General features: G+C 33.4%; 1 protein-coding gene across 1 annotated transcript; it reads right to left on the bottom strand.

The window, feature by feature from the left end:
• Nucleotides 1-5,112: 5,112 nt before the first annotated feature.
• Nucleotides 5,113-22,858, bottom strand: LOC137405793 (myeloperoxidase-like). The gene is made up of 14 exons (XM_068092201.1): nucleotides 22,770-22,858; nucleotides 20,544-20,579; nucleotides 18,141-18,274; nucleotides 15,803-15,955; nucleotides 15,298-15,482; nucleotides 14,787-14,931; nucleotides 13,841-14,053; nucleotides 11,216-11,400; nucleotides 10,502-10,707; nucleotides 9,499-9,638; nucleotides 8,462-8,548; nucleotides 8,008-8,164; nucleotides 6,985-7,138; nucleotides 5,113-5,751 (listed from the first exon to the last, which is right to left on the bottom strand). Exons 1-14 carry the CDS (start codon nucleotides 22,847-22,849, stop codon nucleotides 5,605-5,607), a joined length of 2,022 nt encoding a protein of 673 aa, XP_067948302.1. The 5' UTR covers nucleotides 22,850-22,858; the 3' UTR covers nucleotides 5,113-5,604.
• Nucleotides 22,859-23,535: the final 677 nt, after the last annotated feature.

The following is a 23,535-nucleotide window of genomic DNA, read 5'->3' as shown; positions in this document are numbered from 1 at the left end:
GTCAGCCTAGCCATTTTAGTTTGAAGATTTTAATATCGGCTGGTTTAAGTAGATTCTGTTTTTGAAGAAGTGGCATTAATTTATTCCATTTTATGTTTGATTGAAGATTAGATGGTTTTATTGTTGACATAAAACGATAATTGATGATGTAAGATATTCAAAGTTTTCAAAATATTTTAGAGTGATAAAGCATCATATTATATTAATCAGGTTTTAAGATGTTATTATTTCAGTTTTTAGCAAATAATTTATATTTTTATTATCTGCGTTGATTTGTCACTCCTTTTCTCTTGCACTGAATGAAGAGCCTTTGCCTGGCACTGATTAGTGTAAAACATTACTAGTGAGATGACTCATGACACGCCTCTTCCTGTAGATAGCAGTTTCACTTTAGACAGAGATGTCTATAATGTGTGATGTCTATTTTTTAGGCATATGACCACTATTTCTGGCTAGTGAACATTTAGTTTTCTGCACAACATCTGGCGTTGATATCTCCATTTTACATGAAATAAAGTTCTCTGTGATGATCAAAATGCCTCTTCCTATGGATAACAGGTTCACTTTGAACAGAGATGTTTAGAATGTGTGATGTCTATTTGTGTAGGCATATGGCCATTATATCTGTCTAAAGATCACTTAATTTTTTGCAAAGCATCAGGCATTGATACCTTCTTTTCACATAGGGTAAAGTTCTCTGTGATGATCTAAGTGTTTCCTGTATAGAGCATGAATCAACCCTTTCGCTACGTATTGACTATCATAGAAGCAAATGAATAGAAATATATAACAGCTAACTTCCTGGCAGCAGGCTTTATTTAAAGAATCTGGAAACCACATACTTTTAAAGAAAAGCACAAAAAATAAAACAATATAATTGAGACAGTACTGTATATATGGAGCAGCTAATTAAAAACTTCAATTTCAAATTCACTTTTTCAACAATCCATATTTCTAAAGTTACCTAGCTATTACTATATTTAATGTATGTGTCAAGCTTGTTATTGTCTTCTAAGTCTCAACAATTTGAGATGTTAAAATCTTAATTTTCTCCTTAAAACATCCCTTATTTCAGTATCATCTACAAATCTTTACCAAAGTTTATCTGAAGTTTTGGCGAAGCTGTTATTTTTAACATCATACTTTTCATTACATAATTCATTACATAATTCATTACATAATTCATTACATAATTCTGCTGATTGGTGCTTTTATCAAATGCTCGTACCTGTGCCGTAAGAGATCATTAGGTATTCAAATAGCGCAGAAAATAGCTACACGCATGTGCACAAATGTTATGTCTACTCAAAGATGGTCAATTAGGCCGGTATTAGTGTTTCGGGCTACCAAGATAAATGGTAAGAGTTCAGAAACCAGTATATTGCAATCATTTTCTCCAACCTCTGACTTTGGCTTTAGACGGACACAACTGTTATCGTAGTAAAGATTCTGATACGTATGATAATGTGATAAAAGTACGTTACTAGTAATGTTTACAAACTATTTTAGTAAATCAAAAATGAGCCTGCAGCACCAAAACACCATCCAGTAGCTAGTTCTGATTGGCTTATTTCGTATTGAAAGGAATGCTTTAGGTCACCAGCGTTAATAGCAACTGGCATGGAGATCAGCGATCAATCGTAGTTAGCAGTTGGTAGACTAACGAGATGATTACATTATTATTTCAGCTGACAATTATATTATTACTAGTTGAATGTCGAGCGTTGCCCGGGTAATAAAAAAGGCTTTGCACAAAAAATTTGTTTTTATTTAACATATAACAACAGTTACCATTTTAGCTTTCAAACTTATTATCATGAAGAAAGTGTTTTGTGCAGGTAAGAATAAATTAAAAAGAAAAAATGAAACAACTGTGAAAGTTTTCAAAGTTTTCAAATTGTAACTTTAAAATTTCATATCATGAAAAAAGTGTTTTGTGCATTTGAAAATTAAGAGAAAAAATAAAACAACTGTAGAGGTGTTTAAGTGTGCGTGTGAAGTAATTAGCAAGTAATGGCTAAATAAAGTCTGTTTTGCTATGATTACAATGAACACTTATTTGGTATACAATTATATGAATTTAGTTTGTTTCAGTGTAAGCATCGTAATGCAAAAATATTGTATTGAGTGGTATAGAAGCCCCTACTGTAGTAATTATCAAATGCACATTTTATATACGTACTGTACATTATAAAAATTAGTAACAAAATAATATGTTAACCTTAGTAACTATAGCCACCTACAGTAACTTTAGTGTATTTAGCGGTTATGATCTGTAATAATTTGTAAGATTGTAATAAACTACGTGCATTACGCACTGTAGAGAGTTCTTACCTTCGAGACAGGCGCGTGACATAAATGTTGAATTTGACCTAAATCATTTTAGGTTATTAAACACATGTTTAAAGCTAAGTTTCAGTATGTATTTCACGAAACTTAATTTCAGCTTTTTCATTAACTAAAATTTTAGCAACTGTTTTTGGTTTCGTTATTACTCTAACTTATAATGAATAACGCTGAACTAAGATAGCGAGCGAGCATTGTATATCTTTGAGGTGTTACGAGAGTTATTTCAATGAATAGGCCTATTTGTTACATTGACATAATGAGCAAACTGACTGCCAAATTCTAATTTCGATAGAATTTTTTTGTTGATATCGTATGGCGGCAAAAGTCGAAAAAAATTTCATTATCTTGAAATTTTAAGTTCATAATAATGAAATTAAAATTTTATTTATTTTAATGAAATTAATTGTTTATTTTAATAAATAACTAATTTTATTAATTATTTATTAATTAATAAAAATTAGCGAAAAAATGTTTTTTCGGCGAGGACGGAAAAAACATTGTGTTCTACTTCGTAAGACAAAAAAGTATGATAAAAACGATGGGTGTGTTAAAAACTGTTTAGCCTTGTGGCTACGCTCGCACGCTTGTTAGTAGACTTGCGATTTGAATGTTAGGAGTTAAAACCCCGTACAAAGGTGATTTTCCTTGCTAAAACTTTATCGGTATAACTGGAGAGAGGAATGACAGACAGACGACCGACAGACAAACTCTGAGATTTATACATGTATATATGTAGATTATGAGTCTGCTCATAAATAACAAAAAAAATGGTTCTAGTTTGTAATAATAGGTGATAAACTCAATAATAAACAGCAACAAATAATGTTATTATTAATATCATACGTTATCGTGATGAAAACTTTCTACAACAACTCTCATCTGCGTGAGTCTAAGAATGTTTTTGTAGGTAAAATAACATAAACATCGACTATGATGGCAAGTCTATGAATATCGCTAAATAGCGCGCAATGTGTATAGTGAAAAGTACTGGGGCTTTTGTCCATGTGCTTTCAATTTGTAAATTTTTGATGCACTGCGTACAAGAATAATTTAGTCGAGTATTTGTTGCTCCACAACAATCGCTTTCACGTCTACTCTGTGGTTCCACTTCCAAATTGTAAAATGTTTTCAAAGCAAACATATTATAACTAGTACCCTGATAGTCAAGTGCCGCCTGAGAGATTGTCTGGTGTGACAATCAAGCATCTACACATGGGTATGTGCACAGCTATTTTGCCCTTATGTAAGGTGAGTAGTTAGTGCAGGTGGTAGTGTGCTGGACAAGCTAGTCACAGTGTCAGGAGTTCAAATATTGCACCATGTAATCTTTTATCCCCATCCCTAACTGTGGCTTTGGATAGCCTCTGAATATGTTATACAGTCTTAAACATGTTATTTTCTCGCTGTATCAGTTATACACGTTTTACATATGTTGCTACATTTATAGCACTCAAGTTTTATAATTTTCACTAGAATGTTTGTCCCTAAATTCAGGGCACAATTAAAGACTTGAGATATTTGAGTCTCAGTACAGGCATGTCTTGTATTTAGGGGGCAATTGTTAACGCTTAGTTTACTTATGACAGTAGAACAGGCTTATGATGATACAGCATGCTAAAGAGGGTAAAGCATGTGTAGAAAATAGTGTAGAAACGGTGAAGTAAACGGTGTAGAATACTTGAGAGGGTATACTTGGTAGTGTATAGTATCTTTAGGAGGGTATACTTAGGGTCGTATTACACTGTTACAAAGTTATGATGACCTGTCGATTTAGAAAGAATGCCCAGTGGCGTAATATAGCTGTGGATTGTTCTTTACCATCAACAATCCTCTGTAAATCCAAGCATTGCTATTATAACTGCTTCAAAGAAGAAATATTCAGACACCCATGCGAGATGAAGCCAGGTCCAAGAGAGATTTCCACTTACATCTGCTAGTCTAATCTAAGTTGTGGTAGACATGAGTCTCTCTATAATACGTGTTGGTTTTAATGAATTAATCTATATCAATAAAGCCCACTATGTCATTTTGTCTGTGTATCTGTTTGTCAAATTTTTTTGTCCGTATTTTTTCGCTCGATTTCATCCAAATTTCACAAAAGTATGCTCCGTGCCTTCCGCCAGGTCGCAAAAATATTTGTTTCCAAAACTCTAGATGGTTCCTGAGCACCAGCTACTTAAACATCCACTTGCAAGCTGATTGCCAAATTTTAAAATAATTAAAATATATTTCTTTGCAACAATGTGTATAAAAATTAAAAAATGAGACAAATAAAACAATGGTGTTCTCAAAAGCTAAAAACTACTGGTCTAGTGCACGAGTGCATATCTGCTAAACAGGTCATAAGATAGCTCTGTAAAACAAAAATAACATAACCACAAACAGCAGCGCTACGAAATAAAAATAAAGGTTTAATAGTTATGAACTCTAACAACAATTTAAAATTGAATGCCAGTACATCAACACTCGTCATTAGAAGCTAGAGAGAATGTTCTAGATTATTCGGGTCTTTGTTTCTTATAAAGCACCAAAATCATTCCATACAAGTTTAGGTCAACTTGAATCACTGTCGCATGTCTGGTTGGTATTAATCTCTGATGTACTTAATATAATTTGTAAGAAAGACTGTAAAATAATTGTAAGAATAGACTGAAGGAATGCAAAGTGAATATCTTTAAGCAGTCTTCAAACCTTCACACAGTTATATGCAACCGACTGCTTCTTTATATTCTTTTTTTTTTGTTATTTTGTGTATTTTTACTCACTCATTTATTTATCCTTTTATGCATTCTGTCAGTTATTGATTTGTTTCATCATTCATTCAATTTTTCATTCAATCATTCGTTCACTTCCTCCATCATTAACTTTTTCACTTGTTCATTTATTTATCTATTCATTCACCCTACATTTATTTATCATTTTATTTATACATTTGCTTATTTAGTATTTTTTCAATTATTGATGTGGTTATTAGCTCATTTTTTCATTTTTTAATCATTTATTCATTACCTCACTCATGCTTAGGCCCCTTTGCTTCAACAATTTAATGTTACAATACAAAATACACAGTCCATAAGATGTCATAGTGTAACAGCTGTTAGTCTCTATTCTCATTCGCACAGACTTAAATACACTAATTAATTTTGCTCAATAAACTAAACCTGCGTCTGTGTTTCTACAACTATGTTCTAGCTAATAAATAACCTGTTGAGAATATGACGTGTTTTAAGACCTTATGACGAATTTAATAAACGACTAGTACAGTCCTAAGCCGAGCCAGTTATTCAGATTCAGTCGAGGTATATCTTGGCAGCGCACAAAGTTTGAGTCTATCCTAAATGCATTCTCTGGGATCCAGTCCGTTCCTGGGGTGGTGTCACACAGCACCCTTGATAGAGTTATCTGAAAGGTGTAATAGAAATAAAGGTTTGTACTGAGAGGTTATCCTAGACCATTTTGTTACCTAGTATACATTTGCGTTAGATTGCTGCCGGGAATAGTTTTACAAAAGTTGGGGAGTAGCCTAAATCTCCTACCTGTTTTACACAGCTGACTTTAGTCTTATTTAGAAGTTATCTTTACCTTAAAACTGCTGAAGATCATCACAAGACAGTGGAAGAGAAAACTTAGCAATACTGAAGACAGTTATACAATCAGCTATGGTTTAGCATGCATACCATAGTCATAAAAAACAATTTTTGATTACCAGTTAGTCTTTATTTGATCTGAAAGAGCAAAGCTATTTTTTTGTTTTTGTGGTTCGATAATTAACAAAAAACATTTGCACAATTTTATTTGTTCACAGTTTATAGCCATTTTAGATAAAGTTGAGCAAACTGCTTCCATAGATGATTTGATAAAGATTAGGAGCTATGCCTTCATCCATGGAACAGAATAATTGAAAAAAACTGAACTTTTGACAAGTATTCTTACTAGCAAAGTTTAGCAAAATTAGTTGCTAGCTTTCATTGGCTGTCACAGATTTTACTAGTTTTCATTGGTAGTTACTGGTTTAGGCTGGTTATGACTGGTTTAAACTGGATGTTGTAGGCTTCTTGTGGAGTTACCATTTATTGATACTGGCTGTTTGCTTTTAATCATTGCTAATTGCTACTAGTTTTTAGCATTCAGTACTTGTTGGGAGTGATTAAAGGAGGTGTTCATCAAGAGGATGGAAAAGAGGTATTAGAGGCAAGAAGTAGAGCTGCATGGAAGTAATTGAAAAAGTCTAAAGCGTAAGACAGTCATTGTTGAAACAACCTACGACAAAGGAGAACGTAATGTACCCAAAGGTGTTATTAGCATAAAATTCAGTCTATATAGATATTTTTAATCATAACTTTTATTTTAGTAATTTTAGGAACACCTTAATTTGGAGTATATGCTTATATTTTATAAGGAATTTTTGAACTGCTATTACCTTGAAGCTGAATGGCTGGAAGTTCAGATGGGTGCATTTAAAACAACGCAATTATGGAGACAATTTGGAAGCTAATATAATTGCCGCTAATAAGTACTGGCAGTTTTTTAATTTCAGCGTCATTACAAAAGGAAAGATTTGCAATTCTAATTTTAAGTTTGCTGATTAATTTTAAAATTGCATCTCATTAAGATCTCAGTGAAGCAAACACCAACCTGAGAGAGTTGCCTGATTTTATCATCGGTGAAGGAGTTGGTATAAGTCCCTTGATTTTCAAACCAGAACCTGTCTCCTTCTTTCAGTCTCTGAAATTCTTGGCCGATGATGCATGCAAAAGTTGGGCCGACTTGGGCATCTTGTGCGACGTGCCTGGCAAGTGAGCAAAAATCCTGTGAAGCTTGGTTCATCTAAACTTACCAGCCTTACCTCTTTCTAAGGCTGAACAACAGCTCAAAAGTGTAAATACAATTATGATCAGTCTAAATTATGTTTCATAGTTATTACTAATATTTAGTCATTTTAGTGAAATTATAAAATATTTCACTATATTATTATATATTTGAACTTGAATGTTATCAAACTTTTAGATTTTGTAACCCTTTGTAGCGCTACATTACATAACAATAATTCGTTCTTGCTCTAAATACATGTATATATATTTTAATCAATAAATATATAGTATTTATGATGTTTCTTTACAGATATTTTTAAACATTGAAAACCCTTTTCAGTTTAAAAAAACAGATTTTTACTATTTAAATTGTATTTGTACAGTTATAGATATTCTCAAGTATGTTTTTAAATTATGTTTTATGAAATTATAAAATATTTCACTGTGTTATTATATATTTGAACTTAAACATTATAGAACTTTTAGGTTTGGCAACCCATTGCATAGCCATATTTATAACATGTTCGCATTCATAACAGTAAATAAATAAATATATATTATTTATGATTTTTTCTTTTTGAATGTCTTTAAACATTTAAAATTTGTTTCTGTTTTTAAAAAAAACTTTCACTTGTCAAATCTTATTTATGAAGTACTGAAGTAGAAATATTTGATAATTTAATGACACAAGCATAGAGAATGTCCTATGCAAGCCATAATAAGTTGGCAAATCTTTAAATCAAAAATGTTTCAAATAATTTTATTTTGGTTATGCACAAGCTAGAGATATATCACATAGACCAGGGAGATGAACAGCTTAATCGTTTGATCACCAAAGATCTCTCACCTTTCAGTTATTCCTGCTGGAAAGAGATCAATGTCATCAGGATGGTCATAAACAGAGGCAAAACTTCTTTGCAGCTCCACTGGGTGGTCTGGCATGTAATCGAAAGTGACAGTCGGAAGCCCGCAGTAGCGTCTCCATGCATTGTATGTTGGTAAGCCTGCAGTGCACACGGCATTCATTACTATGCTAGAGTTCATGACCTAACAATTATCTTATCGGCTATTGTAATAGAAAATCATTTTGGTATAAATAGTAGTTTTTATGCCTAAAAATATTATGGTTGGAAAACCGAATTTGAAAATCATGTTTGTTTATTCAACAAAACATTCTAGACTGTGGTGAGCAAAAGTAGAATGCACCCCACACTACCTGGCCTTTATCTAAGGCTACAAACAGCGACTGCTTTCATTGCTTAAAAATAAACTGGAGTTAAGTCGGATAACTGCTGACTTACCATGCTCTCTTCCTCGCTGCGTGCTGACAGCTGGCAGGTCCAGGCTCAGACCACTAAAGGACCTTTCAAACAGTCTATCCCGTATTTCTATTAAATTATAGATTATCTTTTTAAGTAAAAGCAGGCAATATATAGCAAAGAAATATGTTACAAACAAACATTTTTAAATTTTGGCAAAGAATAAATTTACTGCAATTACTTAATAAGTATATTGGTTGGCTAATAAAAACATTATAACAAAATTATTAATACTAAAAATTGGAAAGTAGCTAGCTTTTATTGTGTTTATAGGCTTTGGTTTTCCAATTAGTTTAAAAACTCATCTCAAACTGTTAGACTATTATATAATTATTACGGAGCAATAATTAACTAATACAGGAAAGATTTAGATGCATTGGTGTTCATAACTCTTTTTTTATCTCTGCCAAGTGAAACAAACAACATAAACCTATTGAAATTTTTAATTCAGTTCTGTTATCAAATTTATAGAATATCAGCAAACGGCAGACAGTAAGCCAATACAAGGATGAAATACCACTTCCCAATATGTATATCTGAAAGTGAAAGATAAATGAAGTTTTAAAATGTTAATTTGTGAAAATCTGTTCAAGTTTCTAATGACTAGTTTATAATTTAATTTTGATATACAACTTAGCAAGGATTATGACTAAAAAGGAGATAACAGCATGAATTTATTGAACTTATGAACATAAAATTAGCTGGCTGTTAAATTTGGAATGTTCACCAGGATTCCGGTCTGAAATTCTCCTGAGGCAAAGTTATCAGCCAAACTGTTTGACACATAGGCTATTTGTTGTATTGATAATTGTAACATTTACATAGCAAAAATAAGAGATCGAATTTTAAAAAAATTGATAAGATTTGAACTTTGACCTTTCAGTAGGAGAACTAGTGTAAATAATGAACAATTGTTGATGAAACAATTAATTTGTTGTTTTTCTGTCTGTACAACATCAGTTAGTCAACTCACAGCTCTGCCTTAGCAGCACCAAACTAGCTAAAAACAAAAAAGCTACCTGGGGAGAATTTGGAAGTTTTCAGTGTTGGCTCCAAGAGCATTCCTCTTATCAGATTGTCATTGCCCACCTGGCGGAAGCTGGTTGGCTGGTTGAACAATTCCGTAAAAGTAGCAAACTTTGATGAGTTGTGATATGAGCTGAAATATGAGAATACTTTTGCTTTAAAACAGTTTTTAACATTTGCCATCACCCCGAGTACATTAGCGTGAACTTTAGCAACATAACGACTCCTACACTTTACTAGCCTAGGGCTTTGCTGTACTTTAGTTCTAGACTTTTACTGTACTTTACTTGATTGTTGCTTTCCTAGAATATCTATTGTTGGATGTCCGGTTTCTGTCTGATTTACAAACGTAAACAAGTTTTGAGGTTTTTTTGACACAAAGGGACAGGTGGTTTAGTTGATATCTATCTTATTAACATGCAATAGATTTTTAATCAGTTTTGTTATTAAATTGGCATTTAATATACTACATTTTTATATGATTAAATATTGCTTTATAAAGGAATAATCTACTTCATCTAGATATGGACACGCTACGTTGTAAAAGCTGCTCGATTCCAAAGCAATAACAACATGTCAATTTATCAGTAATGATACAATACAACATATATATATACATACATGTATGTATATATATGTATATCTATACATAAACGTATATACATAAGTATATGGGGCCTATACATATTAATATATATTTTGTTTCAATTTTTGAAACTGTAAGTGTTGAGTACATTAAAACTAAACAGTTTTTATATGACAAAAACTTCTCGTGGCATCTACAACGCTGTGTCACACTTGACGCTTGTCAGGCTGTAATTGGTGGTTTGGCATGGCGGTATGGTGTGGTGTAGTGCTTATGGATTCCTGAGAAGATAACTCCGCACGTGCTTCCATGGCGTTGTCAGTTTATTCGTTTTATTTAGTCTTGCTAATTCATATTCATACTATTTATAAGTCTACAAGAGAAGACAACACTGAACAACTGAGACTTACCTGCTTTTTGGCTGAACGCCAAACGCCACTTCACTGTGTCCAAATCTAAAAGCTGCCGTCCCAAACACATTTGTTGACGTTGGGTTAAGCTGAGGATTGTAGGTATGCTTCGGTGAATATGGCGCCTTGTGTTGGAGATTGAGCCTCCACTTCCTCATCTGAGTGACTCCCAGCACATTAGGAAGATATTCTCCGTAATTGATCACCTGGAAGTGCAAAATCGATAATTAATAGGAACTCAAGTGACGCAATGCCGGTGCAGTCCTAGACAGATGCACGGCGTCCGACTCACTCCAACCAAGCATCGCTTCCTTGTTTCATCATTTTATGACACCCCTCCAATTCTGTATTCTAACCTCCCTGCTTTATTATTATTGCATCAGAAGTCGGTCTACACAGCTCCTACTACTTATCTCTTTACCACCTCACTGTCTACATCTTTTGATGGTCTCTTATTTGTAGCTTATTTTTAGCTACGCTTCTCAACGACCCAACAGTTTTTATACTCACCCCCTTCTTTCTATATAATTACTTAATCATTGCTAATTCCATACTTTTCTCTGTCGCTCTCTTTTTCCTCTGGTTCTTGTCATCGATGTCACCTCTACAATTTGCACTCACCTTTTCTCTTACCGTATTTACTATCACTTATATCTAGCTCTGTGAGCCCTTGTAAGAAAATGTGAAAATTCTGTGGCTGTGAGAATAATTTACCTGAAGGAATGCACCAATAATCTTTCTCGCTTCCTGATATATTCTCTCATCTAAGTTCTTCTCCGTCATGTAAGGCCGGGCTCGCTTGAATTGACGGTAGAAGATTCGGGCAATTCGGTTGTGTTCACGTACGAAAGCGGTGTGGAGCGCTGTCAATCCTCCCCACTCATTGGACCTGGTATCTCCTACAACAGAAGAAATTTTGGTACTTTTTAGATTCTTACGAAAAAGTCAGTTAATTTAGGCAGTTTGACTCTGTCTGTTTTTTTGAAAGAGAAGTTGAAGCAGCATTCCATAACGTTATGTGACAGCAACCTAGTTCGATTGCGACTAATCTAATATGAAGTTATGTTTTCAGCTGGGTCGTGCCTGTCTGCACTGACAAAAGCACCATGTTGAATATAATGTCTCCTAAGTGAAGGGTTTATATTAAAAATTCATATTACGAAATCACTATATTACCAAAGTTTTTAGATGTAGGTCTGAATTGAAAAATAACGTTAGTCCTAATTTTTCTTGCCATGATTGCTAAAACTTTAATTAAGGCTTTAATAGCTTTAATTAAAAGCTTTAATTAAATTTGATGGATGCATACCATAAAATCTAGAGCTTCCTATTGTGAAGTAGCCTAGAAGTTCATATGAAAACAGGCAAATTTGTTTAGTTTCTCAATGTAGGCTTATGGGAGAAGTTGCAACATCATCAACCATATGTTCAGTCAGCAAGAGCTGAGTAAACCCTAAAGCAAACCAGAGCAAACTCTAAGTCCTGGCTTAGAGAATCAAAATGCGGTTTTAGCATATTTAAAAAAAATATTTAGATTACGATTTTATGGAAACTGCAAAGAATTTTGCTCAGACTTCGTATAAAATTTACGATTTATACTCTGTTTGATTAAAATATTGAAGCATGTTTAGGTTACTAGAGTCAACATTATATCACTTAAAGCCAGTTTTTATGGTGAGAAAACAGTAGAAGAATGAAATCATGTTGATATGACCAGAAAAGCATAAAATATAGTGCCTATGGATGTTCCTAACAGTAGAGTCTGGCAAATATTTGTACTGGTGCCTTTCTCCCAGAAAATTGCTTGAAAACTGTTTGCAATCAGCATCTTTTACAACGAATGAAAGACATTAGTTTGTTGCAGCTTTTAGATTGTCATTGATGTACGTATATCTGCTGGCATCAAGTATTATTTAATTATTAAAATTTAAAATGTGGTTGAATGAAAATAAATTAGATTAAATGATAGAAGAATTAGCTATATAATCTATACAGTAATTATTGTAATCGATCTTCTATCTATAAACGCCGGGCATTCATTTAGTATTTACTATAATAAGAGTTGAGCCTGTCTGTTCATTTATTCATCTGCTCATAGTTGTTGGTAATGGTTGGAAAAAAGATTGCGCTGCTGGGTATTCGAACCAATTCAAAAAAATTGACTGGCAAAAGGTTTCCTCAAAATCTCTTAACTTTTCAAGATATTCAATAATTAAATTACAACGCAATACATTATGTTTTAATATTGCATCTTGTAAAAAGTACATGCAAATTAATTGTTTCTAGCACTCTATTCAGTGCTAAAAACCGGCGAAATCTTTAAATTGCTATGACAGTCCATTTGCAAATCTAATTACGTGGAGTACCCTGTACCTGCTACAACTCCCAGGCTTAACAGTGTTATAGTCAATAAATAATAATGTAAATTACAATATAATAATAAATTGTTGTATACTGTACCTGACAGATGGGCTAACTAGAATGGATGGATGGGCTAACGTCCATAATAAAAAAATCAAAGCCTCCAATGTGCTTAAGTGTCATTGATGAAATTTTAGTTGTAGATAAAGAGGAGTTAACAGCTTTTCTGACCTTCAAAACTCAGGCACATTTTAATAGGAAGAAGCACATTTTGAGCTATTTATAGTGAAACCTGTTATATATGTAGATGTTTTTGAGTAATTACCAGCTTAATAGAAAGTTTTTTTAATGTTTAATCACTAGAATCTACTTGAGTCAGCTTGCTGTTATCAGACATGCTGTCGGAGGTAGCAGACTGATGTTTTCAAAAGGGTTTCAATAAAGTCACTCTCCTTGAGACTAATTCAATTGTTGAAAGATATTGTATTTCAAGATCAATACCTTTGCTCTGAGACAATTTTAAGAACTGATATTGTTGAGAGAACATTCTTTTGAAAGCAAAAAGTTAGACTGTAATGTTGATCTGTACTTTTCAAAAATTAGCCGTTAAAAACCAATAATGATGATTTCAAATAATAAAATGTTTATTAAATGATAAAATTAAAACAAAAAAAGAAAATCTAAGTGCACAATTTTAGACTCCACCACTATTCACTGGCCATGACACAGAGCTAGCATGGCTGCTAAAAGGTAGTACTTTTGTGTTCATCAATGCATGATATGAAATACTATAGATCTGGTTTTGAAAAGGTTTATTGTGTAGAAAATTTGATTAACTAAAATTGCAATTGGATATTTTAGTCTTTTTAGAATATTGGTGGAGTATATTTCTCATGGGTAACGGCTAATGAAATACAATGGAAATTCCCAAAACTATGTTCAAAAATATTCCACTACTATCCTTTTGTTTAAGATTACCTGCCGCAAAGCAGCGTTTGTCTGGTTGAGGAGGAGGTATGTCACAGGCTGTGCCTGGCTTATCTGTTGGTAAAAGAGATTGCCTTTCTGATTCGACCATCTCTCCTCTTGTGAAAGCTCGCAACTGATTGGCTCTTGCAGTCGTGCTGCCGTACACTGAGCCTGCGTCTATGTAGGAAGTCAAGTTATTTAGCTGTTCTCGAAACTCATTTCCTGCAAAGCAAAGAACTACATCATTTCTTAGTTTAAGATTTTAGCTTTAAATTCTGGTTTTCTGGATTATTAAGAGACCAGGAAATACCTGGTATGTCCATTCTTGCTCAAGACAGACTATATATCTTTTTTGTGACAAACAATCACCAAATTTGTAATAGGTTTATGTCAAGCTACTACAGCTGATGAGGTGTTTCTTTCTATATGAACATTACAAGCATTAAACTCAGTGGTGTCAGGTTTTTTTTCAATCAGATAGCCAGCAGGTGGTTGTTTTCAAGGGTCTGATTTTTAGGAAACATGCATAGTTGTGAAACCAAATAATTTTAGTGACACATGCAAAAGGCACGAAGCACATGCGTGTAAGTTTGAAAGAAGTCTGGCAAAGAGGTTGTTCATGCATACTGACAGACACACACACGCATGCTCGTGCACGCACATACACATGCGCATACATATGCACATATGCACCCACATACATACACACATATGCACCCACATACGCATGCACATACGCTCACAAACATGTGAATGTGCAAACACGCACACGCGCGAACGCACACACGCGAACGCATGCACATACTCATGTGTGCACACACAATGGCAAAGTGGGTTTTAGTGATATATAGATATAAAAATAAGCAACTGCACATATTGCTTCAACTGCATCAACTTGCATCAAATTTGTTGTGAAAAAATATATTCACAACAAATTAGATGAGTCTTGACTCACCACATTGACCAGGTTTGATAGCAATGGAGCGTCTCAGCTCCATACAGGTTCGACCTGTTGAACTAAAGTGTTCATCATCATGGGGGATAGAAATGGCTATACAGTCTGGGTGTTGTCTTCCCCCGGTCTGGTTGCAGCAAGTCATCTGTATTCATAGAGAGAATAGGAGGTATTTTCAAATGTATTTATTGTTGTTGTAGTGTGCAGAATAGAAACAGTCACCATAACAAATTCCTTTTTTCAAATAAGGTAATAATTGTTATTTGTTAATGTTTATGAATTTTGTATGGCACTTTTTTGGCAATTCGCTTTACTATACGATGGATTTGTGCCCGCTCTGCTTAACCCAATAAAAAGGCACACTGGAATCACGATTTTTGTATTTAGAGAAAACTTTGCATATTTTAATTTCTAATTTAGCTTTTAATTTATTTAAAAGGTTTAAATTTTGCTTTTTCAGATTAACAGCCACTTTGTGCCAGTTTTTAAAGGTTTTATTTTCTGTACTCACCGGACGTGTAAGAGGTACATGGGTCATATCATGGTCAATAAACTGACCCCAGGTCATATGCATCGTCGATAATTTTGTAGATAAATCGTTCTTTGTAGCTATACGATGTATTGCTGTAGATACTTTTCTAGCACTTGGCAGCGGCCTACCAGTGACTCCAATTGTTCGAATGTCCGTCTTACTTCCTGTAACAAGTGTTGGGTCAGCCATTAGTAAACATATTAAGCACGCTCTCCCGCCATACGTCAGATTTGGTTTAACGTTTTGTCGATAATTTGGAGAATATAGCCGCAGAAAATTTTTTTTGTCAAACCAGTATTTAGTCACAATAATAATTCAAGTCATAACAGTGTTCTTGGCAGCATAAAACGGCACATTTATTAAGCACAGAAGACATTTAAAACAGAACACTGTTAAGAATGTTGCCTGCAGTGGAAAGAAATTTATCATTTTGCAGCTCGTAAAGAAAGCAATGGGATTCTGCTGATTGTAACAAAGCTGGTACCTGGGTTGTATTGAGGAGAAAGACGACGTCCAATTTGTCGTACAGACTGTCCCCATGTAGGATTTTTCAAGTTATTGCATGAGCCATCTATCGTTCTGTAAGGTGAGTTCCCGTCACATTTGGTTGGGGTTGTTATCCAACATTGTTGTGATGCTACAGAAATTTCCATTTTAGACAGATATGAACTTGATTACCATCGACTAACGCCATTCAATCAACAATTCAAAGCAAATTGAACCATGAAATAAAAACTAAAATAAAGAATAGTAAAGTAAAAATTTGTCATAATAATATCTGTAAGTCTGAGAGCAGAGCTACAGACTGCGTAATGCTAAGAGCTATTGATGACTGAGTTACTAGTTCTTTTTGAAAAAAATCATTTGAGTTTTTCTAAGGAGCCTAGTCTTTAGTAATCACAGCAGATATAGTAAGACTTGTTTTGATATTTTTTTAATAGTTGGAATACTATGGCTTATAGAATTTTTTTATGTGCATGAGGTCGTCTGAAGAAACATCTCTCCCCTAGTTAAAAGAGTGGGCTTACCGGGAGGAGTAGGTATGTATATATAACTATTTATTGATATTAGTAATCATCAAAAAAATTTTGTTTTCCGTTATACGGCAAAAAAAGAAGAGAAAAAATCAGACGATAGAAATCGGGAATCATTGAGTAAGTTGACCAAATGTGTTTTTACAGTTGGTAATTTAATAGTATTACGGAGGAGTCGGCAGAAAGTTCATAAACTGAAACATATGATGGTAGATGCAGTATATTGGTGTCACGAAATAGATTGCGCTATTTTTTGTTTACAAATGCAAAAAGACAGTTTCAACTAAAATTTGAAGGTGATCAGCTTTCACTTCTAGAGCCAAAGCAAATCTGTCCTATTAGTTTAAAAATTCCATTCAACTTTGCTGAGCTGCTTCATGGGATTAGAAAACAATACCTGAGACTATCGCAAAGGCTCGTTGTTTAGCATGCTGACTCATCTGTAGCCCGTGCGCCAGCAAATGGATGAACATAAAGTATCATTTGAAATACACGTGTGAGATGTTTAGAAGAGAAGATTGACTAACTTAGTTCGTCCGTCCGTTTAAAACTTGGCTGACAACCTCAATAAAATAGTGAGTGGCCTACTACGGCTAGTAAATTAATGCAAATGATATTCAAATTAGCTCCAGTCAACCAGCCCAAAGTCTGTTCAATATCTGTCATACTACTTGGCTTTCAGTCTGTCTTGCTACCTAAGATGAAATATTTTGTCATGGATTTGGTCATTTTGCCAACTAAATTGAATACTCCTGCTTATTGTTTTGGTTCATATATATGATTTTGAGAGACTGACAACTCCAAATAATGAGTTGAAACTCTCCGTTTTTTACGCACTGCAAGTTTGAGCTGCTACTATATAGTATTATTTTTGTCATAAATATTTATTACAATCTATAAAAGTCTTAATAACTGCCTGTGCAAAACATTGAGATGGTAGAAATTAAAATTGATACTGTTATGTGTATTGCAGTAGATTGTAGAATATTTCAGCATTTCTCAACAATTGAATTATCTAGCATTCATTTTAGCTGCTGCTTTAAAGTTTTAAAAGGGAGTTATAGACCAAACTAGTTGATAATTTTCAATAAACTACTCGCTTGTGGTCTTTAGTACCTACAGAAACAAGCTGATAATCAACCGTTTAATTTGAGATAAACTGTTTTACCAGAATGTTATAAGCTGTCTACAATAGTGAAAGTTTTTGTCCTAACTAGCGATGTTTTTGGTAGTAACACGCAATTTTTAGATAAGCTATCCAAGCGTGCAGCAGTTTTGACAGCTGGTGGCGAGTGCTCTTCATTGTGAATGAAGTTTTTTGGTTACATGACTGCAGATAAAGTACATAGTTGAAGAACTTGATGTTTCAAGCTACCAAAGGTGTTTGATGTCATGTGTCACGCTGCTACTGGCTTAAAATAAATCATTTTTTGATATGCCGCAGTTTTTAAGGATCAAAAGAACTAATTCATTCTATATAATAAATCTATTATAATAGGAAACTAATATTGTTATCTTGCTTAAAATCATCACATTAAAAAATGATATGAACAGTAAAGAAGGAACTCTATATTTGCTTTTTACGGGGCTCGAACTCGTAATCTTCAAATTGGTAAATGATAATTTTTTCCTGAACTATTTATGTGTAGTCTCTACTACTTGCAGAGGAAGGAATGATGCTCGTACAAAAGCTAGTACACCATTGCAATAGTTAAACTTAGAGCTTTTCCCTTCAACTCATCACAGAAGTGTTAAACTTTTATCATCCCACATGTAGTAGCTACTTACAACTAGAAATGCCTGTTCTCTGTCTCGGTTGGCTGTAGTGAGACCTTGAGGGACTGTCAGGTTGGTATTGATAAGAACGAGAAGATGGTGATTGAGGGTTATAATAGGTTGGGGCAACTCCCTGTTGGTAGTATCTACAAGTGAACAGTGCGTTCGTATTGTGATTTCTTGAGCATGTTTTTAGGTTCTTCACAGGTACTTATGAAAAAACCTATATGCACCGATAGGCTGAGAGTTACTTTCTCGACACCGCGTTCACTCAGCGTTCAACAGTAAGTCAATTAATCATTAGTCAAATTCAATTAACTTATTGAGTAGAGAAAGAAACAGGATTGAGTCCAATAAGAACATTTTTGACAATTACTAAACACCTATATCAAATGGTAAGTGGTCAAGTGTATTGGACTACAAATGTTAAATATTGATAAGAACTCAAGCTAAAGCATGTACGTGTTAGCTGTCAATGCTGCCTCTATTAGTCAATGTAAGACCCTGTCTTCTCCAATAATTACAAAGACAGCTTAACTCTCCTACAGCTCTGAGGAGAACTTTCTACAGAGAGAGAATTCCAAGGGCACTCTTATTCAGATACATAATATTGTTCCCTCGATCATTGTTTTACTCTATTTCTTGCTAAGTCAAAATTTGTTAGGAGTTTTAAGCATAAATTTAAGTCTGAAAACCATTGCCATTAAAAATTGGTAAATAAAACACTGGGAAAACCAGATCTGCTTATTTTTTTTACCAGAATTTGAAATCTTTATGAAATTGGGCAAAGTACTATAGGTTATGGGCGATGTGTGTTTGTAGCCCCTCTGTAACAACCTCTACCATATTTTACTAGTTGTGTTCCATCTTGAAATAGCATCAGTTACATTTTTAAAAAATTTGAAAAGTTTTAAAAGTTAAATGGCTAAACCTTCTTATCACATTTCACCATCAGCCTTTCGACAGAAGGTTAGTGGGACACTTTGTGACTGCTTTGACAAAAACACATAAAGCTAATCTTTATTACTAACTAGAAATTCCACTGTCATACAGCCCACTACCAAAGTGATAATGGAAAAAAGAAAGGATACTGTTGTTTGTTGAAAAAGTAGTTCTCAGCAGGAATTGACAGAGTATAGTGTAAATGAGAATTGTTTGAAATAGAAACTGAAATATAAATGTTCTAGAAATAGCTTGAAAAGCTTAGTTTAATACAATAATAAATCACACAAAAAATCACACCTAATCTACTACTATCTCAAACCTGTTTTACAACGATAAAAAAATATTAATTTAAGCTGTAGGCCTAATCTACTGTAATGCATGAAATTCAACAACAATAAGGAAATATGTTTATTATAACTCTGAAATGCAAAATTAGAAGTAAAATGGCAAGCTACTGAGTACTATACACAGTTTGAAAGTTGGTTGCGTTGAATGCAGAATGGTTTTGATAGCGATCTTTAACAGAAAGCAAGTATGAGCATTCACGCGTCTGAAAGTTTTCCGCAAACTGCAGCAAAATAAAAAATGTTCTCATCATAAAGGGGCGTTGTAGTTTGGCCCTAGCTTGTACATAAGTTGTAAAGAATTTCGGCTAACATTTTAAATAATGAAACCTTCAGTGATTGGACAAAAAAACAACCTGATAAACTGTGTACCACAATTTCGTACCTGTAATTCGGTCTACGCCTCAAACGGTCTACGCTTATTACAGAAACCTGCGAATAAATTTGATTACAAGTAAACAATGCCATAGACTGGTGAAATGAGCATGGTTTTCTTGTGAAATGCGCACTGCTAAATAGTTCTACTATCTGTCGCACGGCTTTATTGGCGTATAGTAGGTCGGTCTTAAATTTTATTAAACCAAGCTTTTCAAGCGTTTTGTGGCGATTTTTGTCCAAACTAATCTGTATATTTGTGTATAATCTGATCAGATGGGTAAGTTTTAAAATAATGCCGATGGTTTACAAAGACTTGGTAACATATTTAAATAGGCTTAAATGTGTTTTGTATCGTTATTATACTTTAACGACTCTACAAAACGATGGTAAAATTTGTTGATGAGATTTCAAAACAAGGGTTCGTCTCATTGTTGATGAATAATTTTCGTAAGTTGTGTGCACATGCATTTATCTTAAAAACTCTCAAACTTCGCATCCACTCGTTTGGTCGTGGGACAAATAAACAGTTGAGGCAGAATGTATTTTACTCCTAGTTAAACTCATTGACATATACTAAGCTCTACATCTAGATCCCTGAGTTACTGGTAGGTGTTTTATTGAATAACTTTAACTATTTACAACATAAAACTTGATGTTATTAGTTTTTAAAAACATTGCTATCATGTAGCCAACACAAATGTTTGTCTTAAACCATAATAACAACTGATGCTGAAAAAACCGATCTCACCTGTTATCATATCTTCTCGGAGACTGCCAGAATGAGCTACAAATAAGCAATAAAACACACTAGATGATAGATTTACAGATGAAACTGTAACAGGCAAATGTACTGATGTCATTTCCTTCTGCTAATCATTGTGACATCCAACTTCCTAAATTATTGTTTTTATCATTACTATTGTGCCCTTCGGCCCACCAAGGTGCCATGAGCCAGTGTTTCTTGAATATAATTGCCATAATTACCATAGCCATGATTACCACAGTTTCTACTATTCTAACATGTATACCAGCTTTTGTTTCATTGGGAATTCTAACATTCAAAGAGCTCTGAGCTATGGAGTTTTCTACTGTATTCAAAAATTTACATTAGTTGCATTTTAGCTTGTGGTATCTGAAAGTTGCTCAAGTGCCACTTCACGATTTCAGTGAATCATATATTAGCTGTAACATATGACCTAAAGTTGCTATTATTTCGAGTTGCCCAGATGATAGTGTCAGGATGCCAAGGTGAATGTCATGGGTTTGAAACCCATAGGGAGCAACATTTTACTGAATCTTTAGCTTTGGGGATGGATAGACGATTGGACACAACTTTTATGGTAAACTAGTATTTAATATTATATAAACTGAACTAAAATACATTAATTGTATTTAATAGTACATAAAATGATGGTAAAGACAACTATGCCACGTGTCCTGGCAGTCTTGCAAGATGTAATAACTATGTGTACAATTATTCCAAAGAGACAGAAGGTGGTTGATTGGAGCAGTTGTTAAAGTGTCGATCTACTATGCCAAATGTCGCAAGTTTAAAACCTGTACGTAGCTATCAATTACACCAACCTCCAATTTTGGTCTCAAACAAAAAATGACAAACACGGCTCTTATTGTAGTAAATATTGAGCCTATTAATAGTTATATTATATAATAATAAAACTTTCTAGTGATACTATTACATACGAAAAGTTACCTTTAAATAAAACAGAACTTCAAGTGAGAGCTAGACACTGTCAGTACTTCTGGATTCTAGAGAAAGACAGTTCTCATGCCTATTGAGCTTAATAAAGGATTTTCCTCTTTGTTTGAAAGTAAATAAAAACATTTTGAGATAAAAACTACCTAACATTTCGCAGGCCAAAAAGGAAGATTTAGTTCATCCTAATCAATTAATCTTACGAAAAAGCTTATAACTATGACAGTGTGACCTTATGACCTTATAACTATGACAGTGTGACCAGGGGAGTTGTAATCTCAATAGTCTAATAGTTATGGTCAAGTTTTACCATTTTTAAAAGCATACGAAGATTGCATACAATATTAAAAAAGTTTTTAAACACATTGTTTTTATTTTTGCTTTATTGCAGTAAAATATTTAGTAAAATAAGTTTTAAAAACAAAAGTGAATTAAAAAAATCTCTAACAAGTGAGCACTACACTACATATATTAATATTAGTAAGCCATATATGTGGTACAAGTCTCATGTGGTATGTATATGGCCACTTGACATTGTGATCACATGTGGTCACTAATATTAGATTTTAACATTTAACTGTAGTGAAGAGTGTCTTCACAGATTTGGTTGAAAATTTTGTCAGTATTGTATGCAGTTTTTGTCAGATTTTAATAATTTTAAGACTTGAATGTAACTATTGTTAAACTACCGTGGTTACAATCAGCTTAGATAAGTAAAAGTTTATATTATTATAGTTTATCACATTTCATTATTATATTATTATGTTACATTGAGTTTATATTATTATTAGTATTGTTGTTATTATTATTGTTATTAATGGTTTGATTCCAGCTCCAAATGGTGATATTTCTTGTCATTGACTTTGTTCTACTAGAATGAGATGGACAGGATTTTTCTGATGATGTTAGCTGATCTTATTATCATTATTATTATCATTACTGTTATTATTATCGTTATTATTGTAGTTACAAAAGCATCAGCAGTGTTTAAATACATGTAGATATTCTAAATTAAGTCCTTATACTTGAGAGTAGTCAATGGCATCTTGAATACACAATTCTCCATCACTTTTACTCCTATTGCGTTGTTTATTTTTAATTGACTTTACTTAGCGACTAATATCACATTTATTTATTTACTTTATTTTGATTACAAACCTTAAATAATTTTTTCTATGACTTTCATTTCCTACCAATAGGATTTTTTTTCTTTTACCGATAAAGTATTTAGTATAAAATACTAGAACTATATACTCTTACCTGGTGTACGTTGCACTAGAGCAGGTAAAAGCTACCATTGTCAACAAGAAGAGTGTTGTAGAAAAGCTCATCGCGACCATTCAATTACCTGACCAATACAAAAATAATCTCATTACCTAGGCAAATCCGTCGTTTTATTTCAGCTGTAGCCTGTCTGGCCAATGAGCCTCTGCGTAGGACGAATGATTGAGCTGTTTGATCTAATCTTGACACTTCCTATAAGATTCCTCACATAATTACCAAAGGAGGCAGTTGCCAACTTTTATAGTCACCAATTAAAACTAGCTAATAACTTGGTATGATCTCTTTTACACTATTGCTGGTTTCAATGTAAAATATTCACATTTTCTATGATGAGTTTCAAATATAATTTTTTTGTTGAACATACACTTTTTCTGACATCAATGTATGATTGTAGAAACATTTTTTGTTTTATTACCTTAACATCTTGTATTAGCTAAAAACAGGTGACATCTGTAAATATGGGTTTCTGTTTTTTAATTGTTTGAACAGAATAACTTTTAGTTTGAAGCTGTAAAACCTTAAGACAGGTTTTATGGAAATGTAATGTCAGAACCAAAAAAGGATGAAATGGATAGAATGTAATTTATTGTATCTTTATTAGATAGAAGCAAAGCGATTTAGCAGCAAAAATAAACTATATTAAATGTTTGACATGCCATATAAATTAAACTATTAACAGGTAAATACAAGCTTTTAGTTTTTCAAGTTTAGATAAAGAGACGGCCAAGCCTTTTGATTAAAA

Source organism: Watersipora subatra, chromosome 10 (assembly GCF_963576615.1).
Source record: "Watersipora subatra chromosome 10, tzWatSuba1.1, whole genome shotgun sequence".
In the NCBI taxonomy this organism is placed as follows: Eukaryota; Metazoa; Bryozoa; class Gymnolaemata; order Cheilostomatida; family Watersiporidae; genus Watersipora; species Watersipora subatra.
Note: the sequence above shows the minus strand (reverse complement) of the source record. Positions and strands in the feature narration are given on the sequence as shown.

Bases quoted from the DNA above. Each gene is read 5' to 3' on its own strand.
- LOC137405793 (XM_068092201.1), bottom strand. From the start codon at position 22,849: ATGGTCGCGATGAGCTTTTCTACAACACTCTTCTTGTTGACAATGGTA. The intron at 20,580-22,769 runs GTAAGAGTATAT...GCTTATTTGTAG, and splicing joins TCTAGTGCAACGTACACCAG to CTCATTCTGGCAGTCTCCGA. The intron at 10,708-11,215 runs GTAAATTATTCT...TTGCACTTCCAG, and splicing joins TTATTGGTGCATTCCTTCAG to GTGATCAATTACGGAGAATA.